General features: G+C 39.1%; 4 protein-coding genes across 7 annotated transcripts; 2 read left to right on the forward strand and 2 right to left on the reverse strand.

Annotated features, from left to right (window-relative positions):
* Positions 1–4,199: 4,199 nt before the first annotated feature.
* On the reverse strand, positions 4,200–5,151 carry LOC117960256 (dual specificity protein phosphatase 13-like). The gene is made up of 3 exons (XM_034898030.1): positions 4,906–5,151; positions 4,550–4,767; positions 4,200–4,432 (listed from the first exon to the last, which is right to left on the reverse strand). Exons 1-3 carry the CDS (start codon positions 5,028–5,030, stop codon positions 4,221–4,223), a joined length of 555 nt encoding a protein of 184 aa, XP_034753921.1. The 5' UTR covers positions 5,031–5,151; the 3' UTR covers positions 4,200–4,220.
* LOC117960251 (dual specificity protein phosphatase 13-like) lies at positions 5,037–6,454 on the reverse strand. The gene is made up of 3 exons (XM_034898022.1): positions 6,084–6,454; positions 5,795–6,009; positions 5,037–5,684 (listed from the first exon to the last, which is right to left on the reverse strand). The coding sequence occupies exons 1-3, from the start codon at positions 6,395–6,397 to the stop codon at positions 5,476–5,478; spliced, it is 738 nt and encodes a 245-aa protein (XP_034753913.1). The 5' UTR covers positions 6,398–6,454; the 3' UTR covers positions 5,037–5,475.
* A 248-nt stretch (positions 6,455–6,702) lies between these two features.
* Positions 6,703–13,928, forward strand: LOC117960229 (sphingomyelin synthase-related protein 1-like). 4 transcript variants are annotated; one of them, XM_034897977.1, is made up of 6 exons: positions 6,703–6,830; positions 10,329–10,955; positions 11,067–11,162; positions 11,325–11,442; positions 11,614–11,764; positions 12,388–13,928. In XM_034897977.1, the coding sequence occupies exons 1-6, from the start codon at positions 6,814–6,816 to the stop codon at positions 12,690–12,692; spliced, it is 1,314 nt and encodes a 437-aa protein (XP_034753868.1). In that variant the 5' UTR covers positions 6,703–6,813; the 3' UTR covers positions 12,693–13,928. The 4 variants fall into 4 exon arrangements, with proteins under 4 accessions (XP_034753868.1, XP_034753869.1, XP_034753870.1 ...); XM_034897978.1 differs by having other exon boundaries at positions 6,799–6,830; positions 10,332–10,955; XM_034897979.1 differs by lacking the exon at positions 6,703–6,830 and adding an exon at positions 7,194–7,368.
* Positions 13,929–15,103: 1,175 nt separating this feature from the next.
* On the forward strand, positions 15,104–16,380 carry LOC117960537 (beta-microseminoprotein). The gene is made up of 4 exons (XM_034898481.1): positions 15,104–15,133; positions 15,236–15,341; positions 15,630–15,732; positions 16,131–16,380. Exons 1-4 carry the CDS (start codon positions 15,104–15,106, stop codon positions 16,249–16,251), a joined length of 360 nt encoding a protein of 119 aa, XP_034754372.1. The 3' UTR covers positions 16,252–16,380.
* The last annotated feature ends 1,929 nt before the right edge of the window (positions 16,381–18,309 follow it).

The raw sequence follows: 18,309 nt of genomic DNA on the forward strand, positions 1-18,309 counted from the left end.
GAATTTGCTTTAGTGCTGTCAGTTATGGTATGTTCTCTTCCTGGGATTTACCTCTGTAGCAACAAAGATTTGTGTGTGTCTGTGTGCGTGTCTGGGGTTTCATTTCTCCGTTGTTGTTATCCTAAACCCAACTGTCCTGTTGTTGTCCCGCCCTCCAGAGACCGTGGATTGTAGCCCACGTGTGGGGTTTCCTTTCCCCGTTCTTCTTTTCCAAAACTCAATTCACTGAAAAAAAGTCTTTATTTTAATGTGTACATAACATCTGTACACATTAAGTGTGTTTGAGTGTGTGTGTGTGTGTGTTTGTGTGTGTGTGTGTGTAAATACAGTTGTATGTTGAAATGATTTGCATTGACAAAAAAGGGAGAGTCAGAGTTCTGTACTCTAAATTGTCTATGTTGAGTACCAAAGCTTAGAACGTAACAATTTTACCCAAAAGGAATGTTTCCGTGCAGTTGCCATAAACTAAATAAAGGAATCCAAACTTTTAACCTCTGCATCAACAGCAGTGGATTCAAACATGCAACAATGCAAACCACAATGTTTTCAAATTGTTGTAAATTCTGCATGCAGTGCAATGGTTTTAAATAAAGTATCATGGTACTAACCATCTTCACAGTACTTCTAAACATATCTTCATAGTGGACTTCGAACAGCAAATACATTTATAATACTTCAAACATATCTTCAGTGGACATGGCAAAGACAATTTTAGTACTCTTTTCACATTAGATTTAAAAGTGCAAACACAAAATACTGTGAACTGTTATCACAAACAGTGCTCTCCTGAGAGCAAGTAAAAAAAGAATAACACCATTTCCCTGAAAGTCTAAATCAAACAAAGCGCAAAGTGAATAAAGCAAAATAAGAGCTAGTGCTTTGTTGCCAAGTTTCCTCCTAAGCTTAAAGTGTAACTTCAGTTTTTTTCAACCTGGACCATATTTTTTTTATGTTTTTGTGTGAATCTTTGAAAATTGGTCCAGCATTGAGCAACATTGCACATCAGTTAGTGCCACTGACAGGTTCAGATTATATATTATTATTAGTGTCTGACAACATCATGGAAAGGATCTCTACAGAGATAGACTTTTTTTGTTAAAGACAAAGATCCTACACAGTAGTTTTAGTCTGGTGGGTTTGGTGATGGTGATTTCATGTTTCCTGTTAAACAAAAAGTATCAAAGATCTACCTTTGTAATGTTGTACGACAATTAGAATAAAAACAGCACTCTGACATGAATTGAAGGTGCACAATTTTCCTATAATTTACATTGAAGCTTGTTTGGCAGCTGCCCACCGCAGCGATCTTTATTTACACTGCGCCAATGTCGAAGATTGTTGTTCCCATCAGTAACCAGAACATAGCAAAATAGGGTCCAAGTTAATAAACCAGAAGTTACCCTTTAAATTGTGCACTCTGTTTTCAAAGTAGTTTTAAAAATGACGGGGGGGGAATCAACCCAGTATAAAAACATTTAATTTGAATGAACACAAATAGAAAACAGTTTTTGAAAACGGAGAAAGCTGTCGATCTGGTGTAGCAGTACCAAAGATGCCTGTTGGTTTCTCGCTGACAGCTCAGTCTTCACTAACAGAGCCTGTTTTCTGTAGAAAACTTTTGCTTTGTTTGCCAAGGGTTATTTCCAGGCAGTTCCATGCAAATCCTATCCAGTCAGTCCTATCCAGTTAAACAAACAAAACTTGTCCAAACAGCATACCAACGATGCCTTTAGGGACAACCACGCCGTTTGGCTGTCGGCGCAGTCTCTTTGACCTTTTCACTGGAAGAGCCTGTTTTTTAGAGGGAGTGCTTAGGTGGAAAGTTTCCCTCCATCAAGTATCATGAAAATCTTTTGGATTACGTCAAAAGTATAAGGAAGGTCAGCAGGGTAGCTGATGTCCAAGTGCATGCATTAGTCCAAACAGCATAGCAACAGCTAATGCTACATTATCAAGATCTAGCAACACCTTGATGCCTTCAAGGACAATTCCAATGTCCTCTGGTTCACGAAGCATGTTCTTTAAGAACATAAATCCCAGCAGTGGTGTCTTCACTGGCCTCGTTGATGCCGTCTTCATCCATGCCCTGTTATAAAATTAAAGGTCAGTAAATAATCAAGAAATGAATAAATATATATTAAATCACAGAGACAATAAAATGTTGACAGGACAGTAGTTGAGTGTGAGAAGATTTATAGTGCTGTAATTCACTAAAGTCTAAAGTCATGTCTAAGATTTGTTAAGTATTGCTTGTATAATGATATGAAACAGATCATTTTAATAGATTATCAATACTTTAAATTAATAGACTCAGAACATTTTCTATTAATCAATGAATCATTACAGCCCAAGTGATCAATCAGGAGATCAAAAAGAGAGTAGTAAGGTCACAACACACACCACATATTGCTGCACAAGGTTTTCCGGGTCTTCACCCATGCCCTTGACGATACATTCCCATCCAGCATCTATATCACTGTACTGATTGCGTTTTTCTTATTAGCATCTTAATATAACACTTGTACTGGTATACAGTGTGTATGGGTTCACCTTTCTCTGAGAATGTTACAACATGGTTCCTGCAATGGTACGTATCCATGCTGTCAGCTCCAAATCACATAGAAAAGAGTTTGACAGTAAAGACAATAATGTGAAGATAAGTAAGAAATTAAGTAGAGGAAAGGTAAAAACTGAGAAAAAAAAATGAATATAGTAGGAGAAAGATGAAAAATATATAGACGCAGGGCCTCCCTCACAATTTGTATACCGTTCTTGCCAATAAATTGTGGTATACGGAAAATATTTTGCAATTTTACAAAACCTTTCTACAATTCTATAATCTTATTGTTTTTTTTCAAAAACTTGGTCAAAAGAAATAACACTAACCAACAACTTGGTGAAAGGACTAAGGATGAACCCTACTGCATCATCAGCCTCCACCCCATAATAATCTACTGTCATGTCTGTAGACACGTTGGCCAGTGTTGACATGGAAACGGGCTGGCGCCAGGGTTGGTGGGTCGGTGAGCAGCAGGTACAGTGTGAGTTGTGCCCAGACTGGGGGAGAGGGACCTTGTCACAAGCTGCCACCCTGAAACACAATCATGCATCTACTTGTATGTAAATGTTGGATGTTTATGTAGACACATGTGTGCATTGTGTGTAAACCTACTCGTTGCCTATGTAAATGTTAGGCCAGACTTGATTGACATGTCCTGTGGGTCGTCTGTCTGACAGCAGGAACTCGCGCAGCGGACAGAAGGAGGATCGTACGGTTGATCCCTGAGACATGCTGGCAAACACAAACAGACAAAGAGCACACAGAAGGCGTTTACTTTGTTAAATTACAACGCTCCCCTCTCACTGCTGCCTTTAACAATATTCTTCTCACAATGACCTCACAATCACAGACTGAGCAAACTAACACACACTAACCTGTTTCCTCTGGGAATTAACTTATCTGACCTCTTCTCCTACCGTGCTTGCTTTAATAAAGCAATAAAAATAACTCTGTAATCATACACTTAAAACATCCTGCAGAATGTACAGTATCCATCAGCAGTTCAAGCACTTTGAAACACATTTGATCCATTTGGACTACATGCCTGTAGTTTCTTTCTCATGAACAATGTGGTATTATCCTTTGAACTTTAATGTTGCTTATATTAGTTTCCATGTCCACAGACTGTTATGTAATACATTCTGTGCTAAAGGGGTCTCTATGTTGCAGAGTAACGCTCTGCTCCTTTGAGAAATATGATCAAGGCTGCGAGTAACATTCAACAGTTGTGTTTGTAAATCAAAAATGTAGGATAATGTATAAAGTATAGGTATAAAATGTCTTTAATGGTGATTCACAACCAGTCATAAAGCTGCATTTAAAAAGCTTATGCACATGCTTGACAACATTCACAGGTTATATTTGAATACAGTTTTAATATGAAAAAACAAACCTCAAACCGCAAAATATGAAAATTAGATATTTACAATATTTCACACAACAAATGACCATTGCTGCTCCTGGAAGTTAAAATTGTACATGAAATGTAGACCTTAGATCCGTAGAAATTAAAAGATGGACTTTAAATGTTCACCTCCGTCAAACTCTCACCTCTACTACATCATACACATTCTGATTATTTATAGAAATTGTCCATACTGGTTAGAGTGGAGGGTAACACATGGATAGAAAGAGAGATCTAATGAAACAGAGAAGAATGTCAGAGAAGAGGACACAACCTCCGTTTGAGTGTCAGCTGTTCATCCAGCTTGAGGAGGAGAGACAGAAAGTTCCGGTTGGGATAAATGGCTCGTTTTTGGACGACACGCCGCAGAGCGTCTCTCAGAGAAAGACGCTGTCGCAACATGAAGAAAGCCAGGACCAAAGTGGCCGATCGACTCACACCCATGATGCAATGGACCAGTACTTTTCCTGTAGACCAGGATCATGTGGAAAGGAGAATGAGAAAATAAATAAATAAAAATGTGACATAGCTAAAATATAAAGGTTTGATGGGACAGCGGGTGTCACATTTTACATGTACTGTACCATCTTTGCTCTTCAGGGCTTTATGTATGAAGTCAGATGCAGGCTTGAAGTACTGACTGAGGTCAAAGTGGTCAGAATCCTCTGCTGGGATGCCAAGGTAAACAGTGGTGTTCCCATAAAAACTCTGGTCACCGATGCTGCCCTGCTTAGAGTGTGCTGCGTTCAGGACATGAGTGATGCCAAGGTTATGTAATTTCTTTCTACTCTGTGCCACAGCCCTGAAGAACACACAGAAAAGAGACAAACAAAGGTCAAGATGCAGATTCACAGGTTCAACACTTCAACAAGACAATACAACTGATCAATGTATCTCTTGCAGCGCTTTTGGAGTTTATATACAAACAGAAGACACTCACACATTTCCTATGTACAGGTTGGGCCAGACTTCATCCACTGGTGTGAGCTCCAGTTTGCAGGAATCCAAGATGAGCTCTAGTTCTTTAATGAGCACTAGGTCCTGTTGCTGGTTGCTCCGTGACATTCTCCCTTGGACACAGAGTGCTCCTCCAACAGACTGTCTGTGTCCACTGTCCCTTCAGAACCAGAGTGTGCAGCTCAGTGAGAGACAACAGCAGGTGGCTGTTCGAATGCAGCTTGCCTCCAAAATTAGCTCTCTGTGTTCAGTGAGTTCTCTCCGACTCGATGTAGAGTTTGTTAATGGTGTTGCTGTTGCATTGATTAGTCTGTTCACTGATGCCAAAGGTCCAGCAGGGAAAAGACAGGGAACTTTCTCTGTCCCCACTGAGGTCACATCAGGAGAGGACAAGAGAGGGGAGGGGTAGACACAGTTGAACTGTTTAGTGTATAGATACAGTAAATGGTAGAAATGGAGACAGGCTTGCACGATGAATGAAGACATTGACTTCTGCAGACTAAGGGACGACAATTCTACTAATTTACTATGTAGGGTTGCTCCTTTCTTTGTTTTATTTTGGCTCATTCAACCCTTCATCCTTCAGTTTTCGGTCCAGGGCTATAAGCTGTCGCAGGAAGCCTCTGTTTGGGAAAATCCAGCGTTTCTGTTGCACACAGCGTATAGAAGACAGAAGACTGAGGTGGTGATGAATCATCAAGTAGGCTAGGACCAACGCAGCTGAGCGACTCACACCCACAGCACAGTGCACCAACACCTTTCCTTGAAATCATTAAGGACACAAACAAAGACACCGGAAATACAGGTAACCCTACAGTAACTGTTTCTATGTAGTGTCACCTGTGAAAACATGTTGTGGCAACGTATGGTACCTCCTGATGCCAAAGCCAGGTGGATGAACTCAGCAGCCGGGTAGAAATAAGGTGAAAGGTCAAATGTTGGCAGGTCGTTGGCTGGGACGCCGTAGTATTTCACCGTGGTTCCATAAAAATCATCACTGCCCTTACAGCACAGTTTCCCATGCGCTGCATTCAGCACATGAGTGATGCCCAGCTGCCAGAGCCCAAGCTTGTCATGAGACATAAACCTGACACAAATAACACATTTGATGCACAATTAAGACACATATAGGTGAACTCAAATAAAGTGCAGGATACTCACATGTCCCCCAGATACAGGTCTGGCCACACCTCATCTCCGTGGCGACAGGAGCGTGGAGCTGAATGTAAAAGCTCCTCCAGCTCCTGAAGAGACGGGATCTCCCACGTACTTTTTGAATACTTTGTCGCACATGTGGCCTCTTCCTCCTCATCTGGGTTTGTGGCGCTGATGTTTCTCTGCTCAGAGTCTTCACATCCAACTTCAAGGATTGGTTTAATATCTGTCATTTCTAAGTTTATAGGGTGTAAAATGTCTCTGTTATTTCGCTGCTGTCTGTTGCCTTTGCTTTGGTTGCTGCAGCCTCTGACTGACATTAACAGGTGGGCCAGTTTGGCACTGACTCTCAGCCAAACTTTCACTTATGGAAATGTGTTTGTAATTACATCGCTGTTTTTGGAAACCAGTGCTTGTGCTTGTGCTTGTCCGTGAGGGGGCAAATTCAAACCAAATAATCCATGAAATCTACTTTTTATTTTCTATCCAGAGAAACACAACCTGTAAACAGACCCTAGTTTCACCTAAAGTTGGCCAGCAGATGTCAGTGTGAGTTTTACTAGCAGGCCTGCGTGAGCCCAACAGCTCTTCTTTACTGGTGTTGTTGATCATTGTCACTTCCTGTTTGGTGTTGCCTGGTTGTCAGAAGCATGTTGGAAGAGTGATACAGGTTGGCCATGAAATTCTCTAAACAGACAGCTCATCTACACCCATATCTACACCCTCTGCCAGAACAATGACAGTAGATGTATGGTAAGAGATCTAATCGTTTAAAGTAAGTTTGAAACTACTAAATGTACTTGCTATGACTTTTTTGTTTTCACAAAGTTCAAGGGTAGTCTACTGTTTTGTTTATGGGAAGAAAATAATGTTTAAACCTTTCCATATCATCATAAAGATGTGATTAAATCGCTCAGGGTGGATCTCATGCTGAAATGTAGCAGCCAGGCGTTGCTTTTTGGTCCTACGATTAATAGACTATGACCCCTTTGTCAAATTTTGTGTGTGTGTGTGTGTTTCTCTCTCTCTCTTTCTTTCTTTCTTTCTGTCTTTCTTTCTCTCTCACAAACACACACACACACACACAGACACACAGAAGGGCTTTCTCTCTCACAGCTGTGTCACTGCTCACTGTGACTCACTGTAAACCAGCCAAACAAGCTGACATGGCACCTATGAATCCCCAAGAAAAGACACGGGCAGGGAAGCTGCAGGATGATGCCAATAACATCTAGAGGCCAGTTAAAAATAACTTGTTTTTTTCTGAGGGAACGAAGCAGCAGCTACCCAGGTAAGTTCCTTTAGGTTTCAAACATGTAAATAGTCTATTTAATATTAATCATAAGCCGATAAAATGATTTTGTCCAGCATGGGCATCTTACTCACTCGCAGTTACTCACCATATGATCTGCATTTTTGATGGTAGGCCTATGCAACAAAATTCCATTGGTGTGATGGTTATTGACAAAATCTAATTTCTTGCTAATTTTTAAACAGTATGCTATCAATGCGATGTCATATCAGCTGTGACTGTTAATCTAAGGGTGATACGGTCAGAAGTAAACGAGTAGCCCAACGAATGACAAGAGAAACCGTCATTGATGAAAAAACCAAACACTTCCGAGTAGGCAGTTGATTCGAATTGCCATTGAATTGAGATGAGAAATCGGCAAACTTGTTTATTTCTGTTGTCACTTTCAGTCACAACTGTAACGTTAGATGATTAAACACGATGGGCTGACCTACCAGGGCTTTCTGCTATTAATATTTTCTGTCTTGCTTTCCTCACGTCCAAGAACAACCAAACGAATGTTACGAACAGCAACAACTCAACACCGTTCGGACTAACTGATGTTTTGGTCGGTGGTTTTTCTTTAGTCTGTGGCCCAATAGGTAAATTAGGTATCCAACCTAATGTTGCGTGAACACATGAAACGTTTTAAATTAATAAGAAACTGATATATCCAGTTGTTTCTCATTTGCTTTGCTCAGCGCCTTGACTACAGCAAATTGGTTTTCCTAGGATGGCGAAGGCATGGGGACGACATGACCCGCCCTACTCCCCCTCTGATTGGCTGGTACTTCTTGACTTCGTTGCTTTGGTTGGTCAGTTTTAGGCACTAGTGGGATTGGTTAGGGTTAAAGCAATCCGAGACAGAGTAAGGCGAGTTCGATCGATCGATTTCTCTCATTTTGTTTTTATTTGATAGTTCCAGCTTTTGAAATATGAGGCTGCAACTAACATTTATTTTTATTTTTATTGATTAGACTTTAATTAATCAGTTTACTATAATGTAACACAACAAAAGCAGCAAAATTTCAAATTGAAAACCATCAAATATTTGACATTTTTGCTTAAATAAATGGTTTTTCGAGGATCAAAACACTTTTCTTTAAATTCTGCAGCTTAACTGACTAATCGTTTCATCTCTAGTGAGGATTAGTGTTTGGTGATTCTTGTTTTTAAAGTACAGTAAACTGAATATTTTGAGATTTTGGAGTGATTTAATAATATTGTGATGTTTTACAGACCAGGCGGACAATCAATTAATAAAGAAAATAATCATTAGTTGCAGCCCTTAAATTGACGTTGATCCAGTAAGTAATCAAAGAGGCGACTTACTTATTCTATAAATCTGCTGTCTCAATTACTGTAACTGTTTAAGTACTAACCAGCTATGAAAATACTGGCTCTTTTATGCAGGAGCATTTATAGATATCTTATCATAGTAGTCATCCTTTATCAAACTATAGTGCTGTCTAATTCATTGCTGATAACTGAAAGCTGCTTACTTTGGTAATTTGAAGTCTGTATCTGCTGTTCAGTCAGCATGTAGGCTAATGCTCACAATCAGCAGCTAATAGTCGTGTTGGTTAAGCCTTGCAGACCTTTGGAGCAAACCGGGCGAGCAGCCCTGTAGTGAGCTTATCAGAGGGTCAAAGGGCAAAAACTAGGAAAAGACAGCAAAGAAGAATGTTGTTCATCAATACCTGAATCTGCCTGTGGGAGAGGATCGTATTTACTCTGCTTGTTTTGTGGTTAGTGACTCACTTTTTTTGTTTTTGTTGTAATAGGAAATTACACCTGTGGAAAAGAGAGGATGTTCACATACAAGTCAGTTTGAATTCCTGTTTGTTTGATTTGCGGCATACTGTAAACATAGGCTTGCTTTTTGTGGATTGGGGTGTCCGTGAATACTTTTACTGTAAGCCACTGCTCTGCTGTACAGTCGCAGACCACATAGATGATGTAATAGCTCTAAGTATCTGGTAGTGTGGTGCTGGGTCACTTCTAATAGACCACAAAGAAGCTGCCCTACAGCAGCATCCCGATCAGTCATAATATATCGTTACAGTATGTATACTGTGTTATAGACAGTGTTATTGTTTGTTTGTTTTTAACCCAAAGTGCATTTTTTTGTGATTTCAGCTCCTAAAATGTGATGATTTGCTTAATTTATCTGTTTTATATCATTTCCGACGGACACTAAGAACTATTTTCATTATTGATTCCTTATTTAGTTGATGAAATGTCAGAAAATTCCAAAGGGGATGTCTTTAAATTACATATTTTGTCCGACTTACCGTCCAAAACCCAAAGATATTCAGTTTGACATGCCATAAAAGAGAAAAGCAAAAAATCCTCACATTAGCTTGAACAATAGATTGCATGGAGTCTTTGCTTGAAAAATTATTAAAATGATTTACTGATTATAAAAATACTGCCAGATGCATTTCCTGATGATTGACTGATTAATTAACTATATAAGCTATATAATATTATAGATTGTATAGCTTTTGATTTAAGGACTGTTGAATGAAGATATACATTTATGCTCTTGAAATTTGTAATGTGGATTTTGACCAAATGATTATTACTTAGTTAAAAAAATAAAGTGAGGTGGGATGATTTGCTCTGTTTTTATATCACCGTAAACTCATGTCTTAATAAAACGAGACATTTCAAGATATCACCTGGACTCTGAAACTATTTTATTTCTGACATTTAATATACCAAACAATTCACAATTGAGAGAATAATCTTCATATTAATCAATAATTGTTGGTCGCAGGCCTGGTTTATATACAGTTATATACAGTTTCAGGCAGTTTTGCGTTCTAATAACGGTGCTGACAGTGGCAAAGCCAGTAATGAAACCACGAGGTGAAAACAGTGGAGAAAGAAGTGGTAATTATCAAAAATTATTTTCATCTTTGATGACTTAACACTGTACATGTCTGTATCTGCAGTAGCATGGCTCCGCCAGAGGACAGTGTGAGTGCCTGGAGCTGTAAGCAGGTGGCCCAGTGGCTGCAGGAAGAAGGCTTCGGAGAATATGTGGAGTTATTGTGCGCCCAGCACCGCCTGGATGGCCCCAGTCTGCTGGCTCTGACTGAGGCTGACCTGCGCGGGCCTCCACTGGGCCTCACCGTGTTGGGAGACATCAAGAGGCTGACCATAGCCCTTCGCCGGCTCCAGAGACAGAACCAGACCCAGCTGGAGGTGCAGGGTATCCTGCCTACAGACGGTCTCCCTGCTGGGCTCTTTGTGGGCGCCGCGGAGGGCGAGTGGAGCTGTGATGAGGCTGACAGGAGTTATAATGGAGGGGATGGCTTGTGTAACGGGACTGAGCTGAGGTTGAGGAATGGTAACAGATCTGGATACGGTTCAGGAGCTGCAGTGGGTCATACACACTCCAACGGGAGGTATAGGCAGCACCTGGCCGGCAGATTGGACCCAGAATTGTGGAAGACCATCATCAGTTGCATATATGTCTTTTTCGTGTTTGGATTCACGTCTTTTGTCATGGTCATCGTACATGAGCGTGTCCCAGACATGAGGACCTACCCACCACTGCCTGACATATTTCTGGACAGGTATAAGTGCATGTATCCAGTGCATGTTGAGCATACTCCAAAGTTCATGTATACATTCTCTCACACTCATATCTAATCTGAACGATAACACATGTTTTTGTACTCTGGCAGTGTTCCCAGAATTCCCTGGGCTTTTGCGATGGCTGAGGCCTGTGGCCTGATCCTGTGTTACATGTTTCTGTTGATCCTGCTCCTCCACAAACACAGGTACTGTAGTCCACCATTCCAGCTGTTCCCATCATTGATGCACTGTGTTATAATAATATGTGCAAGAAGACCACATCACCGCTAAAACACAAGGTGTCTGGCATGCAAATATAAACATTTTGGGCACGGAATGAATTCCTTGCATGTTCTTCTGTATTTCAGGTCCATTCTCTTCCGACGACTGTGTTCTTTGATGGGGACTGTGTTTTTGCTTCGTTGTTGCACCATGTTTGTCACCTCGCTCTCTGTGCCTGGGCAGCACCTGAAGTGTGTCAGTAAGGTGGGAAGCACTCATGAGATTATATGCAGATTAGATCAAGTTTGCCATTTTCAACTGTGGAGTGGCCATTAATTATTGTTGCTATTGGCAGTGTTACAGTTTATTCTTGACTCAGCATTCCCGCTGGGATTTGTGTGATTCAGAGCCTGACTGATGTCTTTTTATCCTCAGACATATGGCGATTCCTGGGGAAAGATACAGAGGGCACTACTGATCTGGAGTGGATTTGGGATGACTCTGACAGGCGTCCAAACGTGTGGTGACTACATGTTCAGTGGACACACTGTTGTTATCACATTGCTCAACTTCTTTGTGACTGAATGTGAGTACGTTTTTGGTTTTTCCCTCAATTGCAGTAGGACTTTAGAGTATGTATGACCTTTGTTAAAGGATAAAGCCAGTGGTATCCTACATTTTCCTTATTGTCAACAAATCCCTTGAAGAGAAAAAACAAAAAAAAGTAATGTTTAGTCCATCTCTCAATACTTTATAAAGCCAAGCCATTGGTTCCTATTAAATCAATCGATAGAAATATTGTAAGGGGGCGAGTACGGCTCACTGATGTGTTTTTAATTCTTTTTTTGGCGACATAAGAGCTCCATGTCACAGAGGAATAAGCTGTACTTGGCTTTGGATATGCTGCACACTGTAATCTTTAGTGAGTCAATTTGTTGGGGACTACTTTCAGCCACGATTAATTCATTTCATGTGTAAGTCAGCAGGAATATGTAGATGAGATTGATTAAACGTAAATTGCAGTGCTGGTGTACATCTTCCATGTTGTTAGTTGGAACAATTCACTGTTTGTTTTGATCTTTTCAAGGGATTTGTTGACAAAAAGAAGAAAAAAAAAAAAAATATATATATATATATATATATATATATATATATATATATATATATGTATCACTTATTTATCCTTTTAATGTTTCCTTTGAATTGCAGACACTCCCCGAACTTGGAATCTAATTCACACCATCTCCTGGGTGTTGAACCTGTTCGGGATTTTCTTCATCCTGGCTGCGCACGAGCACTACTCTATCGACGTGTTCATCGCCTTCTACATCACCACCCGCCTCTTCCTCTACTACCACACTTTAGCCAACACCCGTGCCTACCAGCAGAGCAGGAGGGCCCGCATTTGGTTCCCCATGTTCTCTTTCTTTGAGTGCAATGTCAACGGACCTGTCCCCAACCAGTATCACTGGCCCTTCAGCAAACCAGCCTTCATGAAATCTCTGATTGGATAGAGTAGCCTTTTAAAGATCAAATTGAATGAGAATTCTTTTTTACTTGATATGCTGCTTTTTATCTTTGGATGGTTTAAAGTGTATTTTGTGGGAGTTTTTCCCTGCCTATTTGTATAAATGGATGTTTTTTTTATTTTGTCAACTAATCTTATGTTTAAAGGAATAGACATTTTGAGATATATGCTTATTTGCTTTCCTGCCAAAAGTTGGATGTGAAGAACCACTCAGAACCACTCTCAGCGAGTGGTATCGATCTTCTCATCTCAAAGTTAGAGGAGAAAGCGAATATGGTTATTTCTGAAAATATCAAACTATTATTTTGAAAGTTAACTACACGGTACTTCCAACTAAAAACAAAGAAATGTAGTTTAATATGAAGCCTCTGCTGGTACGTATATTTTCATGGAGATTTATTCGCCTTTGGTTAATCACTTTTATCGTTTATGTTCCACGTTGGAGATGTTTAAGGTTCACTTGTGGTTTGGGTTGTTAGTCTCACTCAACATCTACAGTAGAAAACGTGGTTCAGACCGCTGCTGTGCAGGTTGGTACTGTAGTTGTGGGTGTTTGGGAGTTGTTGTGGTGACCGATTACATTTTGTTTTGATGGAAAGAGATTTGACACATGTTTGGTGACTACCGCCAAAGGAGCAATTGTGTCTTTTGATGTGCGACGGGGAAAAACAGTTCCTCTTCTCCTCAAAAAGCTCTGATTCAGTCAATGTTTAGTTTTTTTGTTTACACTTTATAAATTGAACTCTGCATAGTGTTTTATGGATGGTGTTGTTTTTTTACATTTACACTTAAACTCAACCAAATATTTGAATGTTAATTGTATTGTAAAGTTTTGCCAATCAGTACTTAGTATAATTATCTCTTTATCCTAATTTGATACTGTGTTCTGTTATTTATTTATTTCTATTTTTTACGTATTGTTAATTATGAAATGAGTAAAGAAATGTATGCAGAAGGATTTATTTTTGGGATGGATTTTAAGTTTTATTAAGAGTTTTCCTTTGTTGCACAATACAAAGACTTGCTGTTTGGATTACAACGTTTCAAAAGTATATAGTTACTGTGCCATAGTTGATCCAAACTATATATTTTTATTAATTGTTTACAATGTGTGGCTTTATTTGCAATGTAAGTAATTTACCCTTAATAATGATCTTCGTAATTAACTAATAATCTTAATCTTTCTCTGCCTTTTGGCTCAGAAATACAAGTTTACAGATAAGGTTGACATTTTTTATAAACTTCCTTGGCTGCTTTTTAACTAATGGGTTTGCATTTGTTGAATAAAATCAACTATACATTTCATTAGAAATCCAGATTTTTTTGTGAGGTTTTGAAAACAACATGCAGTATCTGTCTTGGGTAATGTCATGATTCACTGAGGTGTGCCTTTAATATCAACATACCTACTTCTCTTCCCCACCTTAGAACAAATATCTGACATAACATTTATTTTTCACATCACTATTCAAATATTATCACTAAAGATATGCAGGGGTGCACACCTTAATATAAAGCCTCCGAAAGAGAGTCCTCACACAGAACGGCTTCCTGTTGACCGGCTCACTTCACACCTGAGGATGGTACGTATTTGAGCAATTAGAGAAGCCATGAACATGTAGAGTTTAGGAATAAAAATGACACTGTCTTTTATTTGTAAAGTCAGGTACGAAATTATAGTTTTACTTTTTGATATTACTAAATATGCCACATAAGATATAGATAGATATATTGGACATTAAAGACACATTTTTTGATTGTATTTTACATTTTACAGCTAGACGTTAAGTAATATTGGGGTGCATAGTTTAGCTTTACAGTTACCTTCCAATTCCTGCAGGATTCAAGTTTAGTCCCTCCGCACCATTTATTAAATTATTATAGTTTTGTTGTTTGTAGTAGTAGAACTTTTAGTGGTGGTGGTAAAAGATAATTCAGTAAGTAAAATCAACAACAAAAGTGGTCTAGTCAGTAATGTCACTGGTGATTCCTCCACGTAATGATTAAGATTATTACACAAATGTAAATACTGAAGAGAAGGTGCAAACACTTTTAAGTGGTTAAAAAACTAGTTAGTCTTAAACGAGTTAGTCTTGCTTAATGTAAACTGAATCGAATCCTAACAGATCTAACTCCTGCAGACTGAAATGACATCAATCTTATTTTTACATGCAGTATGTTGCACACAAATGTCTTTTGCATTAGAAAGTATTTAAATGGCCTTTTGTATAGAGCAAAAGGATTTGGAATGATGACAAATCCTTTAAACATGAAAATAGCTACAATGCTAGCAAAGACCTACTGATACTAACAGCAAAACAAGTTTTCCTTTTAGCATTTTCAGTCTCTCTCACATAAAGTAATTGGTTTGTCCGACCAGTATGGCACAAAACAGGCATGAATAAAAGCCAGACATTTCCTTTCCATGTTAAGGAGATCTTAAAAGGATGATCTATTAGTGTGTAAATACACTGCAGAGACTATAAAACCTGCACCATGTTTACAGATGTCTTTTCTTTACACTTTTAGGCTTCTTTCCGTGTATTTCTTTGTCTGCTGGGATTGGTTGTCCTGTGTCACTCTGACAGCTTCTTCCAAAAGTTAGAGGTGAAAGATCTGAAAAACCCTCCAAAAGGTGAGAATATAACATCAATTTGGCAGCAACTTATCTTTGCTATGTTGGAAGGAAGGTGGACAACCTAGCATTTAGTCCTTCTTCATCTATGTGTTAATCATGAATTATAAGTTATAATTATGTTTATTAGAATGCACCATTTAGCTGTGTGTGTGTTTACCTGGTTTACCTGCTGACTCAAAACCACACCTATGCACACATCGATACATTCACTGCCACAAATGTATCAGAGCTTGATAAGTGGTTCAACAGCTCTGTTGAACTGTGGTTTTATTTCTTTACATGTAGGGTGTGTGGACAAGGATGGAAAGCAGCACAATTTTGGCTCTGAATGGGAAAGAGACTGCATGGCGTGCTCTTGTACGAGCGAGGGCTTGAGCTGCATTAGCAAGTATGATTGTCGTGCTTTGATTTATTGCATTACACCTTCTATTTGCCAGCAGCTCTCAAAGTACTTGTATGAGAAGTATTGGGGTAGGGACAGGCTAAACCTGTCCAACATGTCCAACGTATCTACTATGATTAAATAACACTTGGCATGAATGACAACAAATTTGTGTGTATTCTATGTTTTACCAAACTGATATATTGGTCCTATAGCTACTAGTTGATTGTGATGGGAAAAATAAAGCTCCGGTACAGAGACAAGAATATTGTGCTTGGCAAAGTGCATCATTTATGATCCATCTCTTGCACCCACCCCCCTCATCTCTAATCATTTGTGTACAGTCCATAATTTGTTCAAAGCCATTTTCTGAAGACTTCTTCTTCTTTCTTTTTATCCTTTAGAATGCCTAATGCGAACACAGTAGACATTTCTGAAGACTGTGAGTTGGTTGTTGATAAGGATTCCTGCTCTGCCAAGGTGGTGATGAAGTCAGACAAGACAAAGGCGTGTAACCCTGTCTGAACACACCACAACGTGACTTGTACACATTAGGGACTATTGAAGTCCAAGGTTATGGGGTCTTTAATCTTGTTTTTATTTGATCCACCAGTTTGTGTACAAACAATAAATTACCCATAAACACAGACTAATACATATTTGTCTGGCTTATTTTAAATGTCACTGACAAGATTAAACCTAAAATCCCACTCCAGCTGTTTCTTCTTGCCTGTTTTCTTACAGTTGGTATTTTTCAGCATGTAACTAAATAAACTCACCACTGTGTGACAGCAGAGCTCAGTGCTAAGAAGTAAAAGTCAACTTGAATGAGCCCATTTAAAACAATCAACAGACATATAACTGAAATGTCATCTTTACTGAAAATGTGTAAAATAAGACAACATTGAAATAGGCAGTCAGTCAGCTTTTTGAGCCTTTTTCAACAAATTGCATACAAAATATTGTTCAAATCAATTAGGCTTTTCCAGCACCTTACAGCTGTGGTAAATGACATTATTATATGTGACTATTTCCCTTCATCACATTAAATCAGATGTTATTGTAGGCCTACTATAAATAACCAAAATCATTCAAAAGAAGGGTGACAAATGGCTGTACTGTATTACTGCCTACTGTTTATTGATGTTGATTAATCTAATTTGATCATTATGAGTCAGTAAAAATAATATTATTGAATGTAAGTAACCTAGTTTTCATTCATATTTTGAAATATAATTTTATAAATTGAGTTATATTGCCTAGGAATTTCGGATGGCATTCACCAGAATATGAGTATTAGACTATCCTAAAACATAAAATGTTATTCTGCTGGATACGATTAACACTCAACTGGAGCCTAACCACCCACGGTATGGTTAAGTGACAGTGCAGACAGGGTGAAAAGGAATGCGGAGTCTGTAAAGTAGTCACCCCAGTAAGTCGCTATCTGGCTATGTAGGCCTATTGGTTTAACCAGAGACGGTTTATAACATGGATGTATCGAGGACAATATAATACACCCATGATCGAGATGTATAAGCTTTAAAACAATGACAATTGCGCGAAACAGCGCAACGGATAATTTCCATAGACAGTTAAGGTCATTTCCTGTGTCTGGTAATGGGTTTTGCAACTGCGCCACTCGCCCCAGTCACTGAAGTAAACTGGATCCATGTGTAAATATGACACAAACAATGACATTTATTAAGGAAAATTAACTTTGTTTAAGACTTGTTTCTATCTCATCGACAAATTCTCGCGAAATGTATAGATCATTTTTGATAATCGTTTGTTTCATCTTCAGTTGCCGGAAGGATCTATAATAAGTTATTATACATGGAAGGAATTTACATACCGTTAACATTATTAGCTATGCCATTTAAAGGTGATGTTCATTTTCACTTTCACATTAATCCTAGCTCAGGTATAAAGACTAATCACCCGGTTTTACTAATATCTAACCAACTTATTCCAGCACAATTGCACTTTAGCATTCCCCTTTCGTAATCATGGTTACAATCCTCATAGAGATGTTTGTTTACGTGCGTGTATGTATGGCCAGCACCTGTACGAATCATGCAAAAAGTACAACTGTTCCCGGTTGAGACATTATTTTGATGCAACACAGTTACATTTGTTGATTACTTTAACAACATACATTTGACAGCACATTTAACATGCAGATGATGATCAGAGCACAGAAGATACTTTTAGCCCATTGCAATAAGCAGCCTTGCTACGTTTGTAACAGTAGGCTAATGGGAATTTAGCATAAAATCCCCTAAATCTTCATGGAGTACTTTGATTTATTTCCTCACCAGTTTCAAACCTGGCAAGAGACTGAGGGGAAAAAAACTAAAGAAAAAGGAAAAAAAACGAGTGGCCCCTTCGATCTGATGTTGAGACATTTGGGGGGGGGCAGTAGTCCAGTCCGTAGGGAGTTGGGTTAGGAACCGGAGGGTCCACAAAGTACGGAGTGTGGATTGGTGGCTGGAGAGATACCACTTCACCTCCTGGGCACTGTCAGGGGCTGTTGAGCAAGGCACCGTAACCCCCCCTCTCAGAGCGCTGGTTCGGCTGGCA

Source organism: Etheostoma cragini, chromosome 17 (assembly GCF_013103735.1).
Source record: "Etheostoma cragini isolate CJK2018 chromosome 17, CSU_Ecrag_1.0, whole genome shotgun sequence".
Classification (NCBI taxonomy): Eukaryota; Metazoa; Chordata; class Actinopteri; order Perciformes; family Percidae; genus Etheostoma; species Etheostoma cragini.

Excerpts from the sequence above, each read along its gene's own strand:
- LOC117960229 (XM_034897977.1), top strand. Across the intron at positions 10,956-11,066 it reads CCTGACATATTTCTGGACAG|TGTTCCCAGAATTCCCTGGG; the intron begins GTATAAGTGCAT and ends GTACTCTGGCAG. Across the intron at positions 11,765-12,387 it reads CAACTTCTTTGTGACTGAAT|ACACTCCCCGAACTTGGAAT; the intron begins GTGAGTACGTTT and ends TTTGAATTGCAG.
- LOC117960256 (XM_034898030.1), bottom strand. The coding sequence starts at position 5,030 with ATGTCACGGAGCAACCAGCAACAGGACCTAGTGCTCATTAAAGAACTA. Across the intron at positions 4,768-4,905 it reads AACCTGTACATAGGAAATGT|GGCTGTGGCACAGAGTAGAA; the intron begins GTGAGTGTCTTC and ends TGTGTTCTTCAG. Across the intron at positions 4,433-4,549 it reads AGCCCTGAAGAGCAAAGATG|GAAAAGTACTGGTCCATTGC; the intron begins GTACAGTACATG and ends CCTGGTCTACAG.
- LOC117960537 (XM_034898481.1), top strand. The coding sequence starts at position 15,104 with ATGAATAAAAGCCAGACATTTCCTTTCCAT. Across the intron at positions 15,134-15,235 it reads GCCAGACATTTCCTTTCCAT|GCTTCTTTCCGTGTATTTCT; the intron begins GTTAAGGAGATC and ends TTACACTTTTAG. Across the intron at positions 15,342-15,629 it reads TCTGAAAAACCCTCCAAAAG|GGTGTGTGGACAAGGATGGA; the intron begins GTGAGAATATAA and ends CTTTACATGTAG.
- LOC117960251 (XM_034898022.1), bottom strand. The coding sequence starts at position 6,397 with ATGTCAGTCAGAGGCTGCAGCAACCAAAGCAAAGGCAACAGACAGCAG. Across the intron at positions 6,010-6,083 it reads GACCTGTATCTGGGGGACAT|GTTTATGTCTCATGACAAGC; the intron begins GTGAGTATCCTG and ends TATTTGTGTCAG. Across the intron at positions 5,685-5,794 it reads CCTGGCTTTGGCATCAGGAG|GAAAGGTGTTGGTGCACTGT; the intron begins GTACCATACGTT and ends AATGATTTCAAG.